Here is a 26,379-nt window from a genome sequence, read left to right as displayed (position 1 = left end):
TGACTTTCTTTGAGTTTATCCTGTTTCAAGTTCATTCAACTTCTCAAGTCTGTTTTTTGCCAAACTTGGACATTTTTCAGCCATTTTTTTTCAATTTTTTTTTTTTTTTACAGCACCACACTTCTGTCTGCTTCTGGATGTTCAATTATATGAATGTTAGATCTTTTGTTGTTGATTCACAGTTCCCTGAGGCCCTGTTCATTTTTAGATTTTTTTCTTTCTTTTGGTCAGATGAGTCATTACTGTCATTAAGGCCAATGACTGTCTCATCTCAGATCCACTCTTTGGCCCACCCAGGGCATCTTTTATTTCAGTTCCATATTTTTCAGTTCTAAAGTTTTCATTTAGCTCTTTATATATCTTATTTCTTTCGTGAAATGTTCTTTTTCTCTTTGCTACCAAAGTGTTTATGATTACTTTTTAGAGTTCTTATGTAATAGCTGTTTTAAACTCTTTATCAATTAATTCTAACCTCTGTGTCATATCTGCATTAGTATCTGTTGATTATATTTTCCTAAGCCAGCTTACATTTTCCTGGTTCTTTGTGCTAAGTAATTTTGGATTATTTCCTAGATATTTTAAATATGATATTAATGAACTCTGGGCTTTGTTTTAATGTTGTGGAACATGTTGATTTTATACATATATATGTACACATTTTATTTTTTCTTTTTAATTTATTTAGGTTTTTTTATTTTTTAAATTTTTTTATTCTTATGTTAATCCCCATACATTACATCATTAGTTTTTGATGTAGTGTTCCATTGTTTGTGCATAACACCCTGTGCTCCATGCAGAATGTGCCCTCCTCAATACCCACCACCAGGCCAACCCATCCTCCCACCCCCCTCCCCTCTAGAACCCTCAGTTTGTTTTTCAGAGTCCATCATCTCTCATGGTTCGTCTACCCCTCCGATTTCCCCCGCTTCATTCTTCCCCTCCTGCTACCTTCTTCTTCTTTTTTTTTTTTCTTAACATATATTGCATTATTTGTTTCAGAGGTACAGATCTGAGATTCAACAGTCTTGCACAATTCACAGCGCTTACCAGAGCACATACCCTCCCCAGTGTCTATCACCCAGTCACCCCATCCCTCCCACCCCACCCCCCACTCCAGCAACCCTCAGTTTGTTTCCTGTGATTAAGAATTCCTCATATCAGTGAGGTCATATGATACATGTCTTTCTCTGTTTGACTTATTTGCTCAGCATAATACCCTCCAGTTCCATCCACATCATTGCAAACGGCAAGATCTCATCCCTTTTGATGGCTGCATAATATTCCATTGTGTATATATACCACATCTTCTTTATCCGTTCATCTGTCAATGGACATCTTGGCACTTTCCACAGTTTGGCTATTGTGGACATTGCTGCTATAAACATCGGGGTGCAGTTGGCCTGGTTAAGATCTGGCCACACATTCCAACCTGCCTTCTGTGGGCTCTCTCTAATGGTGGTCCAGTTTTCAAAGCCTTTGCAGCACGACTCAGCTCTCCCCTACTCGTGGACCATCCAGTGGCCAGCCTGGGTCTTGGGTCTGAGACTCTCGGCTCAGTTCTCAACTTCTTGGGTTTACAATTAGGATCAGATCCATGCATGTGTCACTCTGAGGTGAGCCCAGGACTTCATAAACAACATATAGCATGCTTTCCTGAACTGTCACCTCCCTCTGCTCTTCCAGGTACTTTCTGGTTCCCTGGTCTCCCTTTTCAGTCACAGAACCAGAAAATGGGCTCTATTGAGACTGCTCCACAGTGCTCTCCTATGCAACTGTACCAAGTCCATTGCCAAGCGATGGGTGAGTGGAGAAAGAAAACAGAATAAGAGGAGTCTTCCCACCATCTCTGAGCCACAGCTGTCCTATTCAGAACGAAAGTCCCCTTCCAAGGTCCTGGCTCTTGTGCATCCACAGGACAACTTCTGCTGCTATTGCCATGGGTCTGCCTGGATAGAAAAAGAGGGAAATGGGATTCCTGCATTCCCTGAGAGTTAGGAATTCTATGTTCCCTCCTCCAGCCAGGGGTAGAGGGCTTCTCCTGGGACCTCTCTGTCTGTGACCCAGTGCCCACGTCTGGCTTGGCCAACAGATGCTGGAGGAAAAAGCAAGTGGTGCATTCTGGTTTCTCTTTCTTGCTGCTGTTTGCTTCCCAGGGTCCTGAGATAACTGTTTCAGGCCTTCTGCCCAGGTTTTATAGGGAGACTCAGTGCGAGAGATGAGGTGGGCGTGCTTCATTCATCTTATCCGGACACAGAGCTGTGGTCTGCAGTTTAAGGTCATGAGTGGGAAAAACAATGCTTCGTACTATCATCAGTCAAGGCACATCACTATGTTCTTTACATTTTGACGACCCACCTCTCAATATTTTTGTCATCTGAAGTAGGAAACTTACGTTTTTTCAATAGCAAGGTTCAGAAATGCCAGGATTTCCTCACATGGCAACATCTCCTATGGGGCCCCCGGGAGGGTTGTGGCTCCATGGGCTCAGAGGGCAGCACGGCCACCGCAGCCTTGGTGGACTTTCGACTTTGGCCTCTCCTCTGAGACGCATGCCACTGGAGAGTCTGGGCCAGAGGACTGATGTGCCCTGACTTATCCTTCTGGCCATTATGTGGAGTCTCAGGTAAGTGGGGAAGGTGGCAGCGGGCAGGCCAGTTAAGCCATGGCAACAATCCAGGTGCTGGCGGCCATGGTGGTGGATTCTGCATCTGTTTTTGAAGTGTGAAGCAATACGATCTGTATTTGTGGATGAATCAGATGTGTGTTAAGGGAGGAAAGAAGTTATGAGTCGCTGTCACGTTTTCAGTCTAAGCAAAAGGAAGAATGGAGTTGCCATGCACTGAGTTGGGGAAGGTTGCTGTGGAAACATTTTTATTTTTGGTACAGAATAATCAGTTGGATGCCAGAGGTGGGAGTTCAGGGAAACTGGGCTTGAGGTATATAGATGGTGGATTCATTGACATCAATGTGCTATTTAAAGCCACGAGCCTGTTGGAAACAGCTCACCACTGGAGAGCAGAGGGAAGGAGGGCTGAGGATGCAGGCTTGGGGCACCCCAACAGGATGCCACTGGCACGGGGAAGGAAAAAAGAGGGAAAACCCAGAATTTTTGGGGTAAGCTGGCAGCCAAATAAAGATGTGAATCAAAGAGTGAATCAGGAGAGGACACCAAAGTGGTTGACAGGTCAACTCAGATGACCCCTGAGAGTAAAATTTGGATATAGCAATGTCGAGGTCTCACTGATGAGCTGGAAAAAGCAGTTTTTAGGGAGTGATGGAGGAGAAGGCCTGGAGAGAGTATATTCAAAAGGGATTAGAAAGAGGTAAATTAAAGGTAGAGTGGATATATTTTATTTCAGTTAGTTCGGGAGAGGGGAGGATACAAAAGAAATCCAGATGCAGTTGGAGGGGTAAGGAGAGTTAGGACCACTGAGGTTTGCAAAACTGTCAGAGGGTATTAATGAAGAGGTACCCTTGATAGTTTCTGTCACCCCATTTCTCGTTATCTTACCAGTTTTAGGCATCTCAGCACTCATCCAATACTTATACTTAGTAGGCAGATATTAGATGTTTGCTGACCAGGTGATACAATATTTCAGATCATTCCATGAACATTCACAGCAATAGTCTGATTTAAATACTCCAAAGGTGGGCGCCTGGGTGGCTCAGTTGGTTAAGCGACTGCCTTCAGCTCAGGTCATGATCCTGGAGTCCCGGGATCAAGTCCCGCATCGGGCTCTCTGCTTGGCAGGGAGCCTGCTTCTGCCTCTGACCCTCCCCCCTCTCATGTGTATTCTCTCTGTCTCAAATAAATAAATAAAATCTTTAAAAAAATAAAAATAATAAATAAATAAATAAATAAATAAATACTCCAAAGGTAATATAATATTTCTCTTTTTTTTTCTCAAGTACAATGCCAAGATACCCTTCTTTTATAAGTTAACACATTCCTAATGAAATGCAGATTATTAGGATAGATGGTGTTTTTATGAACTCAGGCAGCTATATGTCTCCTAAAACATTGACATGTATTTTCCAGGGTCAAGACAGTTCCTCTTGCCACTACTTACTGTCCCCCCAGCAGAGCAGAGGCCCCAGTGCATAAGCCGCTTCTGATTGTGGTCGGCCTGTGGCGCTCATCACAACCTGAGTGACTGGCAGGTGCTCCTTATGAGAAAGGATTACTGTGTCGCTGGTCCTACAAAACAAATACGGCCACCTTATCGTTATTCTGAATGACATCCAGAGAAGTAATAAATAGTCTCTTATTGCATTAAGATTAAGCTAAATTTGTAAATACATAACAGTAAGGAAATCAAACAGCTCATATGAACTCTTACATAGTAACGTATTTAATAAGGTCATCTGAGGATCAGAGATCCTTGTTTGTCTACGTGACCACAGAGAAAAAAGTGGGCAGGCCCGAAATCATAACCATCAGTGCGGGCACGAGATTATATTTTCACTGCAATGAAGTAGCTCACTGCACTTTCCAATCTAGCCACCGTGTAAGATTTAAATGGAGAACTTAACACATGCAAGATCTGCCTGGCTTCATTAAAAAAAAACAAAACAAAACAACAACAACAAAAAAACCACCTGACTGAAAAGATTTAGGTTTTCAATTCCCAGATTGTTTTTCTTTTACTAAATTTTCCAAAATTCCTATCGTGGGTACTAGGCATTTCCTTACTTACTGATGCCATCCATTAAAAAAAATAAAGAAAAGATTGATTCAAAACCAAATTGAAAGTATGATACAATGTGCTCTTAAAATTAATAAATGGGGTAATGCACGGGAAGTGCTCTGTCCATGATTGTCACCATCTATTCATTCGACCAACATTTAGTGCACAGCGTTTCCTTGCCAGGCCTTGTGTGTCGGGGACATGGGCATTAAAACCACCATCGATGTCCCCAGGAAACCTAGTGGATATTATAAATAATAACAAAAATGTAATTGTAATTTAATAAGATCATGTAAGTGAATATTTAGGACAGCATTAATGTCAATGGTTCCAATACAACAAAAACTAGAATAGAGCCAGAGGTCCTGGGTAGTTAGCTGGGTGTACCACCAACCACCTCTCTGGGCAAAGAAAGAAGATTTTTCTGCACCTTGTAAGTTGTTCATATTTTTGTTGCGTACTTCAGTTACATATGTACTTTGGATTTAGGAACAAATAATAGTTTGTCTAATGTATTGTTCAGGTGCTGTCTGTGTAGAACCTAGGAAGTTTTAATTTCTAACAATTACAAAGGCCCCCCTCACTCTGATATATACAAATGGAAGCATCTGAAACTGACATTTTTGCAAGTCAAGACAATCAGCAATTTCCAATGGTTCAGCCTAATAGCTTTGCTTCAAAAAAAATCTGCATCACTTAATAGTTAATCATTCTGTTGAGGCATCAAAAATATTCTTTTGAGGTAGAAAGTTTAAAATTACTAACATTTTTATTTTGCTTAAAAAATGTAACAAAATGTCAGTACATATGAGTAAGATATGGAAAATTTGAACTGACTATCCTGAAAGTTCAGAAATAATTTTTTTTAAATCAGATAGTTTCCAAAAATCAAACGAACTAAAACCCCAGGGCTTTATCTGGGTGAGGCCCTGCGATTTCTGTGCATGGAAGCACACAGGCTGGTCATTCCAGACACCCAACACCTGGCTTTGTTGGGAACGGGACAGGTGGTCGGTCACGAGCTAGAAGGTGTCATGGATTGTGGGGGGAGTCAGTCTGAAAATATATTTGTTATAAATGTGGGGCTAACGCACCAAATTAATTCCTGGTGTTAAGTATCAGTAAACGTTACAAATAAACATTTTAATTCCTGTCATTGCTCTTTTGGTAGAACATCTAGAGGGAAGATGTAAGTGCATTAGTTATTCATTGAGTATCCCTGAATTTTAAAGAACCATTTAAAAGCTACATTTATAATGTAGTGAAAAGCTACACTTTAATTGTTTTTAGCAATGACAAAGCACACAGAGCCCTGCAAAAAAACTTAAGGAAAATCATAATGGGTAATTGTGTGTATTAAAGCAGATATTATAATAAGTTCTTTTTTTCATTCTGTTGTTTGCAAAGTAACTTCCCAAATCTGAGGAAATTTTAAGCAACTCTGATTTGAAAATTCTTTATCAGCACAGGTCATTCCCAAATGCCCATGCTTCATGTAGGACAATATTCATTGCCATGGTCCCCAGACTCATTCGAAATCGCCGAAATTTAGTTATATCTCAGTTTTTTGGTTTTTTTTCTCGCTTCTCTATTTTTTTCCCAAAAGTTGGGAGCATTGCCTATCTGGGCATGATGATTTCTCACAATAGGTTTCAAACATTCAGTGAGAGGACTTCCAAAGCCGCATCCTTTTTGTTTTCAGTTCTGAGCGCTCTAGAGATTCTTCTTACCACTGGCTGTTTTGCAGCAGACTTTTTCTGAGGTATAACAGAGCCGTCACGACTTTTGAGTCATGGGAAAAGCTACAGGGAACAAATATCAGGTCAGCTTTCGCATTTCATAATTGTTCAGGAGAAAGCTACACTGGGGACAACCTAATGATCCCCATCTGGAGTTCCCTATTTTGAAAGCTCCCAGGCTCTCTGTCCATTTGCTCATCCCTTCCGCAAACCCCCTCTGTTCAGTTACTGCAGTCCCGGGACACTCCATGTCCGGTATGACCAGCTCCACTGCTGGCTTCCACCTTCAGAACTGTTATCGACCACTGCTTTTCCACGTACATCTTACCAGCGTGTCACCGTCCCAGACACTAAACAAATGTTTGGCGTTGGAATTAAATGGAATCAAGAAAATACTCATTTTACCCACTCATGGCAGTCGTGTGATGTCTCCATTTAGATACGTCTTCTTAGACTCTCATAATAAAGTTTTAGGATGTCTTTTCCATAAAAGTCTTGCATATTTTTGTTATCTTTATTCCAAGGTACTACAGTCTTTGTGTTGATTTTGCAAGAGGTTTTTACGATATTTTCTTATGGTAACAAGCTCTTCATAAGAATTCACAGTTATTCTAAGATTCAGTAAGTAGCCCTACTAAATTCTCATTAATTTCAATAATATTTCTATATATCTTCTTGGGTTTTCCTGGTAGGCAACCATATTTTCTATGAATAATGTAATCTTCATTTCCTGGTTTCTATTCATTTGTGGCTTTGAAATGCCTCCTATATATTTTTTTCCCTCTACTATTCATTTCTAACCTAAATGCACTGTAATCAGAGAAATTGTCCATATGATAACAACTACTGTAAAATTTTTTGGGTTTTGCTCTATGAAATATTAGGAAAATCAGTTTGCAAAAATGTGCCATGTGTGCTTAAGAATATTATATATTCTATAATTTTCAGTGCCTACCAAATCAAGTGGTTGATTTCATTCAAAAACGTTCTGTATCCTTAATAATTTTTGTCCTCCTGATTTACCAATTGCTAACAGATGTGTGCTTAAACCTCTTCCTATAATGGTTGACTTGTATATTCCTTCTTTCACTTCAGCCAATTATTTTCTATATACATTTTGAGTCATTTTTATTAGAAACATACAAGTTTAGGATTATTAGGGGTTTTCTGGTGAAATTAAAAAGCATCATGATATGGTGATAGTTAATTGTTGTCCATATTAAGACATTAAAATTTTGGGGTGCCTGGGTGGCTCAGTTGGTTAAGCATCCGACTTTGGCTCAGGTCATGATCTCAGGGTCCTCTGATGAGCCCCAAGTTGCTGGGCTCCCTGCTCAGCAGGGAGTCTGCCTCTCCCTGTGCCCTTCCTCCTACTTATGTGCTCTGCCCTTCCTCCCACTTATGTGCTCGTGCATGCTTTCTCTCTGTCGAATAAATAAAATCTTTAAAAAAAAGACTTTAAAATTTTACTTACTTCTGTGCATATTTGCTTGGTAGGTTGTATTTAGCATTTTGCTTTCAACATTTCTAGGTGTACAAACAAGATATACTTATTTTTAATTCAAAATGATCCATCTGGATTTAAATGGCTATTTTTGTCACATTTACTATTCATGATTACTCATACGTTCTTTTGTTATTTTGTTGCTCATTGTTTCCTCTTCTTTTTAAAATTTTATTTCCTACCTTCTTTTGAATTAATTAAGTTTTCAAAATCCCATTTTTTTCCTTCCTTCCCTCTATTGATTTGAATATTGCATAGTTGCTGTTCTTTAGCGGTTACACTTAAAATTTTAACGTATGCACTGTAAGCAAATTAATGCTAACAAATTTCTATGAAACAAGTTTTAAAGTTCAATCATGTTTTTATTTCTAAACATGGCTTTAGTTCCTTTGTCAATCACAATCATTTTGTTAGTAGGATCTGATTGTCTCCTCCTGTTTCAATTCCATATATGCCGGGATACGTGACTGGTATCTAGTATTTGCCTCTTTTATTTTTTTTGACCTCTGAGTTTACACATTCTTTCCTCAATATTTTTTCTTGCATCTGACACTCTTCTTACAAGATCACCTACTTTTCATTCTGAAAACCATTCTTGAAGCTTCCTCTTGCGGAGCCCGCTGGTGGTATATTTCTTCTGTGTCTGTCTGTCTGGGTGTTCACTGTATCTCGGCTGGGGACACACTCGGGATCGGACGGTCACTGTACTCCTGCACAGCGAGGGGAGTGCCCGTGCCCACGGGCTGAGCTTGGCTGGCTCCCACGGTCCTTGCTTTGGCATCTTTTGGTCATCTCTGCCCCCTTTCCCATTCTCTTTAATCTTCCTTGGTTTCAGCATGGCGTGTCTACAGATGGATTTACTTTTATTTATGCTCTTGGGTACCCCAGTATTTTCTCAAATCTGGTCATTTCTTAGCTATTCATTATCACCCTTAATTATCGCCAATCTCCTCTTTTGAAACTTGACTCAGACACCTGTTCGGCCTTCTCCACACCACCCCTCCCTGCCCTGCTTTCCTTCCCCCCATGCAAGTCTCTCTGTGCTAGAGTCCCTGCCACTTATCTGTACACATTTTCCATTTCACCAGTGTTCTAATCACTTGTGTCTAATATCTGATCTGACAAGTCTTAAATTTCAATGATAAGATTTTCATTTCTAAACATCCGTTTGGTTCTTTTGGAAATCGTGATCACCTTTGTCGACGGTATCTGATTGCTTTCTCATGTTTCAATCCCAGGCCTTATTTTTCCAACAGCTCACGTATTTCTTTTACCTTATGTTCTTAATGCATCCGTGATCTGGGATTTTTAGGCATCCGTTTACTCTGTGGATTCTTCTGCCTCCCACTTCTGTCCCCCGGGGCTGTGTAGCACTGATTGTGAGCTCATGTTTGGTGGCATTTTATCTGCAGGAATCCTAGGGGAGGCCGGGCCTCCAGCAAGAATGTCGTGTAATTCTATGATGATCCATCGGTGCTGCCAACCTGTGGCCACACTAACTTAATTCAAGGACCATGTAAATTTGAACTCCAAGTATGTATGAGGGCAGGTCTCATGAGTTTTCAGGGAGTTATTTCTTGCTACCTGGAGTGCTAGCTGGAAGACTTGTCCCTTTCCACCTTCTCTGTGGGTTTGGAAGCCTTCTGAGACCTCCAGCAATAGGGAGAGGTTTGTGTTCCATAATCCCCTTTTGTGCACTCCGGGCTTTGTTTGATTTCCCCTATGTGGCCATTTAAAAATGCAGCTAGCAGTGAAGGAGGTGAGCAAGCAAGCCTGGGTCAGCCATGGGGCAGTCATTTATCAATTGGGTTAAACTTAACTGTAGGAAAGTCTGGTAATTGTACTTTCAGTGAATGGGAAACATTAATCTGGTATTCCTATTTTGTCTTATTAGAAAAAAAATAAAATGGACATGATTAGTTATTCACAGGTAAACAGAAATAGCTACCTTAACACTTTAGGCTTTGGATTAATTACATTGTACACATCAAAGCTTATACCTTGCACTGGCTAGGGAATACTTTAATCTGTTCTCTTTATAGAACTGTCTCGTCCAATGTCTGCCTAAGTCACATAGTTTAAGCAATAACAAATTACAGTTTGCACAGGGAAATTATATGGAAATCACCATTCATTCCGGTCAGCATCACAGTTGCAGTAATATTGAGAATCAAGGCAGTTCCCCTGTAATCCACAAGCACATTTTTGAGCATCAGGCAGAGAACCTCCCCAGTAAGTGTGTGTTTCATTGGTTCTTCCAACCCACCAGCTCACTGGGGTTCCATCTGAAAGACAAGTATGAGAAAGGTGACACCTACTTTGCCCCCCACTGCCTGCCTCCCCAATATAGTCCTTTACTCCCCTTTATTTGAAACATAGAGACTATTTTAGACATGAGCAGATGTTAACTCCGCAACAGGATCATTTCTAAGAGGACTTCCAACTGTTTAAAAAATATTTCCATATCAAGACTTACATTCTCACCATATGTTTTACTTTTATTAGAAAATGAGCAAGTCGTCCCTACCTCATTCAGGCATGATATTTACATATTTCTCTTGAGGACTCCAATCACATCATTTATCTGGACATAACATAACAAAGAACTGTCATTTAAAAAAAAAAAAAAAGAAAACCGGAGAAGTTTATACCCTGAATCCAGAATCTGTTTGAGAGCCTAAAATGCCACGGGAAGAATGTAATATTCTGAGGCAAAATATGGATTTCTTATCTATTAGCTGAAACCACTGGTACTATTCTGTCATGTCTTAAAAGTCTCGTGGAAGAATGTGCTTCTTCTTGTACTGAATGGGTTGGCTTTGTATTTGGAAACCACAGACATGGTGCGGACAAGCCTCACCCACTGAGGTGGGTCCTGGGCTCAGGACAGCTGAGGCCAGGAGAGCTCACTCTTCAGCACAACCTCCTCCTCAGGGCAACCCACAGTTAACCGACAGGGCCGGAGGCCGCCTCAGCTCTGCAGGGCTGTGGCCACTGCTGAGACCCCAGGGCAGACGTGCAGGGCACCTGGGTGAGGCTGATTAGGAGGCAGGGCCCTCCGGAGGGTGCGGGGAAACAGTGCCTCATAAACAGAGAATCAGAGCAGGAGGAGAAATGGAAGTGAGCTCCATCAATCGGCCTGCAAAGATGCCCGTCCATTTCAGCATGCTCTCTCCTTCAAACCCTCAGGGTGTCCCCACCCGGCCCCCACCAGGCATCTGGCACACATCCCACCTTCTCCCTAACTTCCAGGCCACCACTCCCTGTTCGATGAGACTTCACCTTCTGCCAACAGCCTCCCAGCTGGTAAACACACAGGCTGTATTCATTACCGCCCACCGCAGGCCTGCTGGGTGAGATGTGCACCAAGAAATCAAGGTCTGCAATCTTTTCTTTTTTTTTTTTTTTTTCTCAGTGTGTTGAAAACTTATCTCTGGGGGTGGAAGATCTTTTCAACTTAAACGGATATTTTTCAAAACACCATTTTAAACATGTGATTATTCAACACTCATTCTTTTCATAGATGGAGGAGCGAAGAAATCATTGCACACAGATGCACAACTGTTTGTTTACATCCGAATTTTTCATTTTCTCTATAGAGTAAGAACCAGCAAGTGTTGTTAAAGGTACAGAATGCATTTGGCTCCTTTCAAGGTTTCTCTGAGAGATCTAGAGAATTTGCAGAAGGAGTCATTAAGAACAACACGAAGAAGAAGAAGGGGCTGGAAGGAAAGGGAACAGGGCTCCCTGGCCTCCAACACCTCAGCCCCTGGTTGGCTGTCCATCACTCCGGCCACAACGACAATCCTCAGAGACCTTAGCGCTCACAGTATGGAGACTGAAGAGTCTCCTGGAATCAACCCTTGCTGTCCTTGAGCTCCCTCTTTAGCCCCGCAGAACCACATCCCCCTGAAACCATCTACAGCATAGAGACCTAACAGCTGCTGCAGGAAAAAGGCCGCCGGACCCCACCGCTCCCCAGCAGCCCTCCTGGGAAACCACGCAACCCAGGGCCTGCGACACTGAGGCCCCAGCCCTGCATTCTCTCCTCTCACGATTAACCCTGGGTCCCTGATAACGTCTGAGAATTTGAACACGAGGAAATTCTTGGGGAAAAAGTGGATTTCGACGGACATTCCCATTTCCAGTCCTCTCTATGACACTCTTAATCTCCCTGCTCCGCACACGGCAGCCACCTGGCGTGGTTCCACACGGCGACATTCTACTGAAGGCTCCCGGTGGAGGCTCCTTGTTACCACTCCTCCCACTCAAGGGTAGCATCATGCTGCGCTCGCCCATTCCTGTCTATCGATGACGCACCGCGATTTAGTGCAACCATTTTAAGGCATATTAGGCTACGCTCTTTTAGGCCTACCTCATCTGCACCCGAATTACGAGCTTCTGGAATTATACAGGTCTGTACTGAGTCTGTCTAAATGAGGTTTGTACTACAAATTCTCCAGTAGCAGAATATAAGAAATGCAGCCACCTCAAGCCCACTGCAGGCCCGCTGGGTCTATCCTGTCATGTCTTCATGCACAACCTCCTCCTCAGGGCAACCCACATAATAATGAAGTCCCTCGTTTTGTCTCTTTAGCGGGTGTTTAACAAGTTTAAAAGCTTTTCCTCATTCCATCTTTTACCCCAACCCTAGCTAAAGACTTGGTTTTGTTGCTTCTGTTGCTGCTTTATACATTGCTATGGGAAGGAAGACAATCAAGGAATCACTTGCAAATCAATGAGGGAGACAATGGCCTTCCGTGTGGGGATTCTTTACTGACCCACACGGTATGTCCAGGTTGTGGGACAGACCACACGCCAGCATGCACGAGTTTGCTCCTGGGTTCACTGGGTGGTTTTGCTTTCTGACCCCGCTAGCGGCTGGTGTCAACACTGCTCCGCCTTCGCCTCCTTTCCCTGGTCCGACAGCCCAACCCACATTATTCCGTAGCACCGAGTTCCTCCCCTGGAGGCTGCTTTCTCCTTCCTCCGGGAACATACCAGTTTAGCTCAGTCATCTATTTGGCAGAAATCAACTCACAGTAAGCACTAAACCCTCTAGCACTAACTATGCATTCAATACATCAGAGAGAGGCAAATAAGTAGCGTTTGCTTCATGCATTTTATCAATGTTGTGCAATTAGGTCCTGGCAAGGTTAGTGTCTGAGTGCTAAAGACTCTGAGGGATGAATCCCAGGGCTGCTGAGCGACAGGCTCGGAACCTGAACTCAGAGGACCCTGACTACTGCCCTCCACTCACTCCACTCCCCAGATGCCTGATCAGCCTCCCAAAAACCAAAGAGTGTCACGAGGGCAGCGGGGTTGCACGTTCTGACAAAATGAGGTATTCCAAAGGAAGAAAATACAAAACCAAAAATAGAATTTTCAAGAATAGAATAGATATGAAAAATGAGCCACCAGCAGGTATGTTGTCTGAGAGGAGCTTCATGATACCAACATTGCTCCCTGGTTAATAATCACCCAAGAGACTAATAACATTCAGTCCATGAAAAGAATCTCATGGAATAATCACCTCCAGATAACTAAGCCATGCGTGATGTCAGCCATCTTTTCTAAGATAAAACATTCCTGAGGCGTCGCCGCCCTTCATGGTGGATGAGCACCAAGCATTTGTGCTCGTAAAGAGGCTTTCATTGATCGGTTGCCCACTTGAGTCTGGGAAGAGACTTCATAGATCATTCACAGCTTTGAGCAAGGAGCAACACATTGACTTTGCTCTTCGCTCCGAGGAAAAGCATCTCTATAACTTGCAGATTGTGACATGGGCGTTATGGCCATGAGTCCTCATGCACCTGTGGCAGGCCCCTGCCACCTGCGGGCACGGCAGCCCACGATGGCTGATGACTCCCACTACTCACCGTGGCCAGTTGAAAGCCTTGACTTCTTGCAGTGGAAGGCCAGCTCCTGTTGGCAGTGGTCCGCATGGTCAATGATGGCTTGGAGCTGGTCCATGCTGGCTGTGTACTTGAGAAACATGGGGTGGGGGCTTTCTCCATTCAAGCTTTTGACCCTGGCCAAGTGGGAGCCATTGTGCTGCACTGAAGTCCAGGTGGTGTCTTCTGGGCAGAAATGGGGTTGGAGGGGCGGGGGGAGAAAAAGACTGTGACTAGGTTGGAGCAATTAAAAATAAATGTGAAAGTCAGAAGCCACTTTTATCTGAATTAAGGTTTTTATGTTTGTAGCAATCAGGTCTCTTTGACATTGGAATCAACATAAGGGACATTGTTAAACTGTTAATAATGGGGACTCTCTTTATTGGAATTTGTTTTACCCTGAATGCAGCCAACAATTTCAGGGGGGCCAATTCTTAAAATTCTGTGTTATAATACTCAAAGTTATAAACAAAACTTTTTGTCCCTTAATTTATTTCTTTCCGTTACCGTAAAAACAAAACTAAGTTTTTATTGTGTGTGTATATATATATATATATATACACTATATATATATATATATATACATTTTTTTAATATGTATATTCCTCATCAGACTGAGCATCTTTTCCTCTGGTAATCAGAGAAATACATAAGGGACACGCGGGAGGAATAAGCAGCTCAGGTGATCATGCAAAATGATAGGAAATAAGTATTTTTGACAAAAATTTGACTGATCTTGTGTCAGCAACTCATTCAGTGGCCAGCACTAAATAATGCAGCGCCTTGGAGAAGCCAATATAACCATTCCTGGCAGGAACCACAGCTACACAAATGTCTGCTGGCAAATTCTGATATATTTCTGTTATATTGATTACCTATATTTTTTAAAAGAGATTTAAAAACAATGAATGAGCACTCCACAATGTTTAAAACAAGAAGAGACACATCTAGCCTTCTTTTACCTTCCCCCAAATAGAGCTCCTCCCACAGTGTAAAAGGCCCACGGTTCAGTGGCTAAAAGCCTGGCTTCATGTTGTCCTAACTCAACTACATTTATAACATCAAGTCACGTAACTTCCTCTGTAACACGCATCTGGTACATACATGATCAGTCTACATATTTCCAAATTATAGGGGCTTGAAACAGTCGCATGAGGTTTGTTCTTATCACTTTCAATGGCTAATACCTAAACAAGGTTAAAAAGTCAAAATGATGCTACCAGGAACCCTCAGAGCACTTCCCACCAGCCCCTCCCCTGTCCTGCCCTGGGAAAAATCTAACAGCCACATTGGTGCTCACAGACCCCACATGCATCGATTACATCCAGAGATCCAGGGAAGAGAACCCCAAGGGCCATGGAAAGAACTCTAGCTCAAAGCCTATGAAAAACATCACCAAATATGCAAATCTAGCAGGAACAGGAAGAGACTGTGAGTCAGCATGATTAATGCAGTCATATAGTCAGTTAGGAAAAAAGGCTTAATAGATCATCCCCTCTCTCTGCTCAACTGAAGGGGCTGCGAGTGTTCCTATAGCAACCTGAATCCCACAGGTTCCTCACCCCCTCTCATGTTTTCACCAGACATTTTATATTTCAACATTTTCCCAGAAAATTACTTAAATGGACCTGGTGTTGTTTTTTGCAATTACCTACTCACATTCACGGTCAGGGTTTCTTCCCTCAGACAAAACGGGGTAAGCGTAGCCATGGAGAAGCCATGTGCTCTGTTTGGGAGTTCATCAATTCTAATGCTGGTGTATCATTTATTTTCATGGCTTATGGTACAAAGAAAAATGCTGTACTTGAGTGGCTCATACAGGCTAGTGGTCACTGTGATGGATTCACGGTCTTGCATGGTTAAAATGTAATCAGAAAAATCTTTTCAAGTGGAGGGAAGGCAAAGCATGAACAGAATCTCAAAGCTGCCTTTTGAAAAAACAGAGAAATTTCAATGATTGCCCTTTCTGGATATAGCATTTCCAAGACCCCAGCGAGGGCAGGTTAGGTTTCCCTGATGTGCCATAACGTAGGACTTTCATAGATTTCCGAACTGTAACTGGGAAAGCACCTTTGAGATGCAATATAACCTAAGCTCTCAAGGATGAGGAGACAGACCAAGGAATTTAAGTGACCAGCGTGCTGGAAAAATACTTTGCTGTTATTCACTGTAATATGAAGCACAAACGGGATCTGAGGAAATTAATTGTAATGAGGGAAAAATTTAAACAGATTTTTGAACTGTTGCATCAGACCACATCATGTCGTGCTCATCCAGCTCAGTGGAGCTTTTCATCGGCACACGAGCAGGGAGGCTGTCCGTGCTCCCGGCCCACCACTCGTTTAGGCAAATCAGCCTAAATTAACTTGACGGTTTGGTTTGGTAAGCAGGATATAAAAAAATAACACTGACTCACCATATCATATGACACCCTCTAGTTTCTCTGTATTTTGCCGAATTATATCCACTTTGCAATTTGCAACCCTTCCTACACTGTATAACGTATCTCTGAACTATACAAGGAGGCTTCGAGGGAAAAACAGGTGGTTGAATGGGGAAAAGAAACACATCTTTATTTTTAACAGTCAGGTAAACATGACTCCAAAGCATATCAGCTATGCTCATTTTCATCTCCCTGAGAAAAAAGAAGAAAAAAAAGACTTCATCACAAAAAACTTGATGCCTGTCTAGGTGGTCAGCCTGTCACTCAGGAGCTGGAAATTAATCTCGAGGAAAGGGAAGGCAAAAATCCCCTTTCTGACAGATGCCTGAAATGAAGTCTGAGTTGGGTCCAACACCACCTCTTTGGGAATGAAGCCAGCTGCCTGCATCTCTTCTGATGGAAAAGGGGTGCTCGAGTTCAAAGGAGAGGAGGAAGGCAACGTGCGAGGCGATTGGACCCGTTACCTCCCATGTGCAGATGAGGAATCAGTGGAAAAGGTGCGCTCACAGTGACACAGGATGGCGGATGGATGCAAAGACTAGCAGGTGTCCTGGGATGCCTGATGACACCAAGATGACGTGAACACCGCGTCCTGAGAGGTACAGCCCCAAAGCTTCTCAGAACTCCACTGCGTTACTCTCCGGAGGGAAACACCACAGCAGGTGGCCGCCATCTGTTACTCGGCTGAGGCCTCCTGCCGCACAGAACACGAAGGGAAGCCTAGGGACACCCCCTTGCTCAACTTCAGGAAACCATGCAACTTCACCACGCATTTCCAAGCAATCCAGTGTGAGCCACCGGGCTTTCTGAGTAGGTCAAGTTCTCAAAGACCGCTGAGGTCCGTGACCTTTCCGGAGTGCCTCATGCACCTGAGCCGTCTCCTGTTTTTCAAAGGAAAACACTCCGGGGGGAATAGAACTAGATCACGGGCATTGAGGTGCACATATGTGCACACGGGGCTGGTGATGGCCAAGCGGCTGCTGTGAACGTCCAGTGGGGGCCCCGAGGAAGACAATGGGGGGCTCCGATCTGCCCCTGCCCTAGGTCTTGGAGGCTCTGGCCCTGCCAGGGTGTCTGTCTACCAGAGCCGGGGAGGATTAGATGTCTGTGTTTCACTGAGGGGAGGGATGACTCCTCCAAGCAGGCAGCCTCCAGGTCTCGGGAGAGGCCCAGAGGTGGTCCTGTCTCAGCCCCACGCCTTCGCGTCCCTCCCAGTCAATATTTGCATTAGGGCCCTTAGAAGGGCTGCCGTTCTTGTCAACAGTTCTGAAGCCTTGAGCTTTGCATGATTTACTTTAATATTTTCCACACAAGAAAATGCTCTAAGACACTACTAACCCCCAAGAGAATGTAGCTACTTCACAGCCTTCTTCTCTGGGGATTTCAGAGAATGATCTTTTCCCTTAATAGGTCACACAAAATGCAGCTTTATGTGTCTGCTCATTCATTAGTGTAGGCACCTGCTATTTAACATGGAAGGACACTTCTTCAACACGACTCACAGTCTCTTGAGGCAAGAGATACACGTGCGTGGCCCCACACCGGGCACCTCCCAAATGCTCAAATACCATGAAATGTCATTAGCGTCTCCCCTCACATTTCAGCCCACCACACAGCAAGAAAGCAGAATAATTTCCTCGGGGAGAACATTATGTATACACTTATAAAATTAGATATGGACGGAGAACTGTGTCATGGTCAATGAGAGAATATAGGTTATAATCTGTGCTCTTGGAAAAGTCAAAAAATTCTCTAAGCCTTCAATGCCATACTTGGTAAATGGGGAGAGTGAACCAGGTGGCATCGAAAGACTGAAAACTATTGTTCTGGCCATCTTCAGATGCCAAGGCAATTAACTGGGCATGCTGCTGGCTGAGCTGCAATCTGAGTGTTGTATTTTTATTGTTCCTCGAGACCATTTGCCTGTCCATCCGCAGGCAGGGCTGTGGTGATGAGAGCAGGAAAATGAAATTTCCCAAAACGTGTGTCTTTTCTCCCCTGTTGGGAGCAGTGACAGGACCTGCTCAGGAAGTTGTGCGTCCCCACGCACCCTGGGCATGCCTACTTTCGGAACTCCCTTTAGGAGCTGCAGGAGATCAGCCAGAATGATGTCCCCTCAGTGGGAGCAGGAAGGATTCTTTCCAGGCAAAAGCCAATATAAAAAGATGCAGGGTCATGGTGCATGACAATCATCAAAGAGCAGCTTTTCTCTCTCTTTTTTTTTCTTAGAAATTCTAACATTTCAACACTATAGAATTTTCTGTAAGAGATACTATTTTCAAACAAAACTTGCCACGCATGACATATGATGATGCCATGCTTACTGTCAATCTCAGTTTTCAAGAGCAAAGCAGAGAACACCGAAATCACGACTCTTTCCAAGCAAAGAAAAATATATACTGTACCAGCTGTGCATGTGTTCATGAAATAAACTCACCAACCCACACTCAGAGCCTTTTTTTTTTTTTTTTTACAAATTTCCAACAAGTGTTCATATATACAGGGATACCTCAGAGATATTGCAGGTCCGGTTCCAGACCACCACAATAAAACATATACTGCAAGACAGTGAGTCAGAAGAACTTTTTGGTTTCCACTGCATATAATAGTTCTGTTTCCACCATACTGGAGTCAATATTAAGTGTGCAATACCATTATGTCTAAAAAATGTACATACCTTAATTAAAAATACTTTATTGCTAAAAAATGCTAACCATCATCTGAGCTCTTAGCAAGCTGTAATCTGCTTTGCTGCTGGATGGTCTTGCCTTGATGGTGATGGCTGCTGACTGATCAGGGTGGTGATTGCTGAAGGTCAGGACAGCTGTGGCCGTTTCTTAAAATAAGACAACAGTGAAGTTTGTAACATTGATTGACTCTTCCTTTCATGAATGATATCTCTGTAGCATGGGATGCTGTTTGATAGCATTTTACCCACAGAAGAATTTCTTTCAAACTATCAATTAAGTTGATGTAATATTCTAAATCCTTTGTTTTTTCAACCATCTTCACCAGGAGTAGATCCCACCTCAAGAAACCACTTTCTTTGCTAATTCCTCAGCAGGAACTCTTCATCTGTTCAAGCTGTATCCTGAGATGGCAGCAGTCCCATCTTCAGGCTTCACTTCTAATTCTGGTTCGCTTGCTATTTCCACCACTTCTGCAGTGACCTTTTCCTCTGAAGTCTTGAACCCCTCAAAGTCATCCATGAAGACTGGAATCTACTTCTTCCAAATTCCTAACAACATTGATATGTTGACCTCTCCCCATGAATCATGAATGTTCTTCATGGCATCTAGGATGGTGAGTCCTTCCCAGAAGGTTTCCAACCGACTTAGCCCAGATCCCATCAGAGGAATCACTATGTACAGCAAGTAGAGTCCTATGAAATGTACTTCTTAAATAAGAAGACTTGAATAAGAAATAAAGAAAAAAAAAGAGACAAAGACTCTTAAATACAGAGAACCAACTGGTGGTTTCCAGAGGGTAGTTGGGTGGGAGGGATGGGTGAAGGAGATAAAGGGAATCAAGAGCATACTTATCATGATAAGCACTGAGTCATGCAAAGAACCATTCAATCATTATATTGTACCCCTATATACTTGAAACCAGTATAACACTATAAGTTATACTCCAATAAAAAATAAATATAATTAATTAAAAAATTTTAAAAAGACTTGCAAGTTGAAATGACTCCTTGATCCATGGGCTGCAGAATTGATGTTGTGTTAGCAGACATGAAAATAACATAAATCTCATTGTCCGACTCCATCGGAACTCTTGTGCGACGATCAGGTGCATAGTCAGTAAGTGATGATAGTGTGAAAGCAATCTTTTCTTTTTTCTTCCTTAGCGGGTCTCAACAGTGGGCTTAAAACATTCAGTAAACCGTGCTGGAAACAGATGTGCTGCCCTCCAGGCTCTGCTGTCCCACTTACAGAGCACAGGCAGAAGAGATTTACCATAACTCCTAAGGGCCTGAGGATTTGAGAAATGATAAAGAAGCACCTGCTACAAGTTAAAAGTCACCAACTGCATTGGCCCCGACAAGACGATCAGCCTGTCCTTGGAAGCTTGGAAGACAGGCACTGACTTCTCCTCTCTAGCCAGGAAAGTCCTAGATGGCATCTTCTTCCTGTGGGAGTCTCTTGCATCCACACTGAAAATCTGTGCGTCAGTGGAGCCGCCTTCGGTAATGACCTCAGCTCCATCTTCTGGATCACTTGCCGCAGCTCCTCCATCGGCACCTCCTGCTTCGCCTTGCACTTTTACGCCCCGGACACGGCTTCCTTCCTTAAACCTCAGGAACCGATCTCTGCTAGCTTCAGACTTTGCTTCTGCAGCTTCCTCCCCTCTCTCCACCTTCATGGAAGTGAAGAGAGCCAGGGCCTCGCTCTGGGTTAGGCTTTGGCTGAAGGGAATGTCATGGCTGGCTTGACCTTTTATCCACCAAACGTTCTCCACATCCGCAATAAAGCTGTTTCACTTTCCTATCATTCAAGTGTTCACTGGGGTGGCCCTTTTAATTTCCTTCAGGAGCCTTTCCTTCGCATTCACAACTTGGCTAACTGGCACAAGAGGCCTTAGCTTTCCACATGCCTTCCTCACTAAGCTTTAATCATGTCTAGCTTTTGATGGAAAGTGAGAGGCGTGCGGCTTCTCCTTTCAGTTGAACACTTAGAGACTACCGTAGGGTTATTAATTGGTCTTTCAATACTGTTGTGTCTTGGGGATAGGGAGCCCAAGGACAGAGAGGGATCTAGATGTGGAAATGGCCAGTTGGTATAGCGGTCAGAACACGTTCAACATTTACCAATGAAGTTAGCGGTCTTAGAAGCACATAGTTCATGGTGCCTGAAAACAACTACAATAGTAACACCAAAGATCACTGATCACAGATCATCATAACAAATATAATTGTAACAAAAAAGTTAGAAATATTGTGAGCATTACCAAAATGTGCCACAGAGACACAAAGTGAGCGGGTGCTGTTGGAAAATGGTGCCGGTAGACTTGTCCTACCCAGGGTAGACACAAACCTTTAATTTGTTTCAAAAAAAAGAAAAAAAAAGCAAATCTGCCAAGTTCAGTAAAGCAAAGTGCAATAAAATGAGGTATGCCTGTATTTAAAATAGCAAATGCATACTTATAATATTCATAAAATGTTTAGTTAGCTGAATTACATCTGTCTCCCTCCCTAGTCTGAAGGTCTGAAGGTCTATGAGAGAAGTTCGTTCCTTCTTCTTACTCTAATTTGATGTGGCACCTGCGGGCTTCCAGGTGAGCTCCATGGCTCAGCGGTCAAGTGTGGAGGATGAGTGAATGAATGCCTGAATTGAATGTCTGACTGGAAAGGGAGGTGTTTGATTGTGCTGAGACAGGAACTGCTGCAGGAAGACAGAGGTGAAAGAAACAGAAAATCTATACAAATACACACACATAAAAAGCATAGCAGGATGGCTTGACTGGTGCCCATTCCGTAGAGTATTTTTTTTTTTAATTAACGTGAGCTGTATGTAAAGCAACTGGGCTGAGTGTCCTCTGTTATACCACGATGCCGGCTGGAGGCCAGTCACATTTTTCTGTCACAGGAAGAAGTCTGTTTAAGAAACACAGTGGCATGGTTTGCATAACTGTGACGGAGTCCATGGTAACAATGAGTAAGAAGTGCTGGGTTATTGACACGCTGAGTCGATGAATCAGGATCTGACGGGGGGAGTGGGCAGGTGTGCAACAGACCGAGTCCTCGGCTTGTTCATCAAGCCCCCTGTTGATTCATATGAACCTGATGTTCATGAATCTTTGCTCTGACCGCATGCCATCTCCTCCCTGGGACAAGTGTTCCCATGGTGCCATGTCTGGGAACCAGTATCTGGAGCACAACTATGAATACAGCAAAGGACAACTGTGAGGGGTTTCAGGTGGGCACAGACGGCCCCACTCCCCCAGTGTTAAACACCCTTGGTGTTTAACATTATTGGAAATCCTCATTATTGGAAATCCTCTCTGCAGTATTTTTAACAAAGCAGGATGTGTGTGTGTCTGTGTGTTCCATGTTCCAACTCAATCCTGATTCATGGAACTTTATAACATTTATCTCATCATATAGAATAAGAACATACTAAATTCAGGAGTTTTCTTTTATGAAAGGCAGCTATAAACTTTTTAAAAAAACTTAATTACCCCAAAGGTCTTGTGATACAATGATCTGTACTTAATGCTTGGTCATTTGCAAAGTAATATGAAGACATACATAGTCATTAAGTATTATTTGATAATAAAAACTATAGCAATGTCAATCATTAAATTATTATCCCTAATTTTCATGAATTCCTACACACATACACACACGTGTGTATGCGTGCTTTAAAACTCTAAGACTTTCCAAGATTAAATTAGAGAGTTTGGAAGATGTTTAATTTGCACAATCAATGCCTTAAATATTATCTTAATGTATGTGAACGATTCTTGTTGCCTTTGTGGATGCAGTGGTGGATCATTAAATTTCACCCACAGCCACCTATACAAACTGGAACAACAGGACAACTGCCTGGACAGAAAAATGAATAGTGGCACCAGAATTTTAACATCTGTGTTAGTTCTATTTCTCCATTCCGTGATGCCCTTTGCTCTCTTTCCATTTTAATTTTGGTGGAGACAGAGCAGGCTGTACACAGTAAAACCAAAGATCCTCAGCCCCGGGGCGGTGGCTTCTAAATCTGTGTGTACATCAGAATTTCTTGGGAAGCTTCATGAAGCACAGCTTCTCCTGGGATGCTGCCCCAGATTCCGTCCTGCCGAGAGCAGAGCTGCCCTTCAGTGGACAGTGGACAAGGATGTGGGGACCCAGAGATGCCCCACGTTGCTGTGGGATGCTCACAGTGTCCACCAGCCCCCACAAAGCAAATGGGAGCCTGCTGGGCTGTTCAATTAATGTATAAAGTCATTCTCCAAAATATATTTTTAAAAGTTTGTGTTGCCAAGGATGTTATAACCACCCAGCGGGCTTTATGACCAACAGGTCCTCACTAACTAGACGAACAGCTGGCAACCCAAACTTCAGGTATTCATGGCGGGAATCCTGGTATTCCTTTTCAGACCTGCGTCTTCCCTGCTGATAGTATCCGCACCTTCCTTCCAGGGCTCGGATCCAAACATGGAAGACTTTCCAGATGCCTGTCTTTCTCCAGCCACATCCGGTCCACGGATTCGGACTCCGACCTCCTCCTCTTCTCCGCTCCCACCTGCTCGGTGCCACCACCATCTTGGCTCCACTACTGGAGGGTCCCGCTAACCGGTCTCCTTGCTCCCTCTTGGCACAGCGTGGTGGTTAAAGGCCCAAACTGCTCTGCTGTGTGAGTCCTGGACCTGTCACTTCCCAGCTTTGTGACTCGAGGGCCACCCTCCGGTCCCTCCACCCGCGTTTGTCCAACACACCAGGCTCCCTGGATCGCATTCCCTCCCCTTGAAGGCTTGCTCAGGTTTTCTCAAAGCTGCTTCTTTTATGTGGTTGGCTCAAACGTAACTTTCAAACTGAGTGCTTTCCTGACCCCTCTATTTAAAATTGTGACCTCCCCTTCCACGGTCTGTGCCCCCCGCCCCCGCTGTATTCACGTCACAGCACCTGCCGCCCTGCACCAGACCACCTGCTCCATTAGCTGCCCTACGCTGTCTGGTTCCCCACACAGACGTGCGCACCGCACTGGGGGAGGGGTATGTGCTACTCCGTTCGCTGCCGCGGTTACCGCCGAGCCTCGCGCAGAGTGGGTACCGCGGACAGAGGTGTTCAAAGCTGTTAGGCACTTTTTTTTTTTCACCTCTTCAGTTTTGTGCCTATACTTGAGCATTTCTTCGAGTCACTCAGGGGAGGAAAATGATTCACATCCTCAGGAGGCAGTTTGCAAGGCCTTCATCTTGTATATAAAATTGACCAGGAGGGTTGACCAGGAGGGTTAACCGGAAGATTTTACCTTTTCCTTCCTGTATTTAGAGGCTCCTTCTTGCCTCGAGGATTAAAAGAAAAAAAAGAAAAAAAAACTCGGCTTATCTATCATCAGATAGTTTCCTATGTTAACCAAAATTAAAAGCTGAGCATCTGTTCTTACTTTCTCTTTGCACTTTGACGATAACTACTCTTCCTTCTGGTAGTGGGTTCACTCCGAAAAGGTAGCAGCAGTGACAGGCCATCAAAACACATCAGTGATGTTATGAAATCACTATTAAAACAAATGTCTTTGAACCAGTGGTACATTCCAAAGGTGCTTTATAAATATGCACAACGGAAGCTTCCTGGTGAAGCCTGGACCACGTGTCCACTTGGGATGATTAAAATATTTTTCTTTTATTATCACCATACACTGCAGACAATCAGGCAATTAGCTGTTTGTTATTCCTTTTGGCAGCAAGTGTCTTTTTTTTTTTTAATAAACGTGACCTCAGCCTTACCAACCCTGCCAACAGTTAATTATCAAGAAAACAGCTTCAGTCATTGAAACCTTATTCATCTTTGCAATGTGCCAGCTAGGATCATTTTCACTTTTCTATGGATCTTGAAATTTTTCAATGTATAAGGAACTTTTCTTATAGGACAAAATATATGAAAATTTTAATGTGTCCTAGACTTCTATGATAATTAAGCACGTGACTGATAAAAGTAGAATGTATTATGGGGATGCCAGCATTTTTATTTAGCTTTCTCTGTTCTTGGCATTCACTTGAGCCATGATAATGCCAGCAAAACAAAACAGAAATTGAATAAGTTGAAGGCCTGTTATAACCACTGGAGCTGAGAATATCTAGAAAGATCCCTTTGGTCGTTTCCTCACATACTTTATAGATCACACATCCTTCAGTAAAGGTAAGTCAATATATTTATCTCTTATCATCACACTGCAATGTTTTGGTCAGTATCGATGATAAAATGCTTGCCCCAAACAACTATATGTGCATCCAGTATAAAGCTGGGGATAGTTTTGGGGCTGGAGGACATAATTGATCCAATTCAGATCAAACCATTTGATTCACCACTGCCAAAATGCTCAGATTTTATGTATGAGGTGATAGGAGGTATAAAAACTGCACCAGAACTTTCAGCTCGTCACAAACCGCCATCATAAATTCCCCCACAAATAACTCCTTCCACCTAGAAATTGCAACCCCCTCCAGGTGACAAATAGCCAGAGCAGAGAAAGCAAATTATAGCTAAGTCACGGTTACCTGAGAACCATTTACAGCTGACTCCTTCCTGACCAGTGTCTCAGACTTTGCAGGGACAAACTCTACGGTTGTCAAAGTGCCTGCTGGGTCCACACCACTAGAGTAGCATGGGAAGTTTTGTAAAGGAGGGTGGTTTCCTTTCTGTTGGTGAAATGTGATGTGAGCGCAAGAGAAAATGTGGCTGCCGACACACACACACACACACGTGTAAAAGAGGTGTTAGAATTTGCATCAATTCGGGCGCCTGGGTGGCTCAGTTGGTTAAGCGACTGCCTTCAGCTCAGGTCATGATCCCAGGGTCCTGGGATCGAGTCCTACATCGGGCTCCCGGCTCAGCAGGAAGCCTGCTTCTCCCTCTCCCACTCCCCCTGCTTGTGTTCCTGCTCTCGCTGTCTCTGTCTCTGTCAAATAAATAAATAAAATCTTTCAAAAAAAAAAAAAAAAGAATTTGCATCAATTCCATGGCCAGCTGTCATTCAGTACAGTGGATGCATTGGTCCTCTGCAGAACTTGTTTACGACACACCTGTATCCATCCACCACCTATAATTGGGTTTCTAGGGAAAATGAAATATTGCTTATATATAGTTGCACAGGAACACGTTGCTCTACGAAGTAAAACCTCGTGGTTTTGCACACAGCAACCAATTACACAAGCTTAACTGGCACGATAAAGCTTATTAGCGTACCTGTCATGTTGCAATATACGAGAGCAGGTCCAAGCGGGCCACTTCCGTCTGAATCGATATAGTAGAGCCCTGAGGAGTCTCCTCTGTGCTTGTGGGCTTCACAGGACTGCTCATACAAAGCTGCAAAGGACAGAGATCTCAGACAGGGGCTGCAATGGGGAAGATTCCTCCCTGTCGTTAGTGATGGGATACTTTCCCCAGTGATAC

The 26,379-nt window shown here is 43.2% G+C and overlaps 1 protein-coding gene across 3 annotated transcripts in view; it reads right to left on the bottom strand.

The window, feature by feature from the left end:
- The window catches only part of LOC123850220 (contactin-associated protein-like 3), a 177,395-nt gene that overhangs the window by 27,587 nt on the left and 123,429 nt on the right, over window positions 1-26,379 (bottom strand). For 2 of the 3 annotated variants that reach the window (XM_064580022.1, XM_064580024.1), the window contains exons 12-15: window positions 26,173-26,292; window positions 13,811-14,011; window positions 10,060-10,216; window positions 4,071-4,198 (exon numbers count right to left, since the gene is read on the bottom strand). In XM_064580022.1, the coding sequence (XP_064436092.1) occupies window positions 4,071-4,198; window positions 10,060-10,216; window positions 13,811-14,011; window positions 26,173-26,292 (606 nt within the window). The remainder of the gene's footprint in view (window positions 1-4,070; window positions 4,199-10,059; window positions 10,217-13,810; window positions 14,012-26,172; window positions 26,293-26,379) is intronic. The other variant, XM_064580023.1, reaches the window with a different exon arrangement.

Source organism: Mirounga angustirostris, unplaced genomic scaffold (assembly GCF_029215605.1).
Source record: "Mirounga angustirostris isolate CCGP_5_RB_7025 unplaced genomic scaffold, mMirAng1.0.hap1 SCAF_15, whole genome shotgun sequence".
NCBI lineage: Eukaryota > Metazoa > Chordata > Mammalia > Carnivora > Phocidae > Mirounga > Mirounga angustirostris.
Note: the sequence above shows the minus strand (reverse complement) of the source record. Positions and strands in the feature narration are given on the sequence as shown.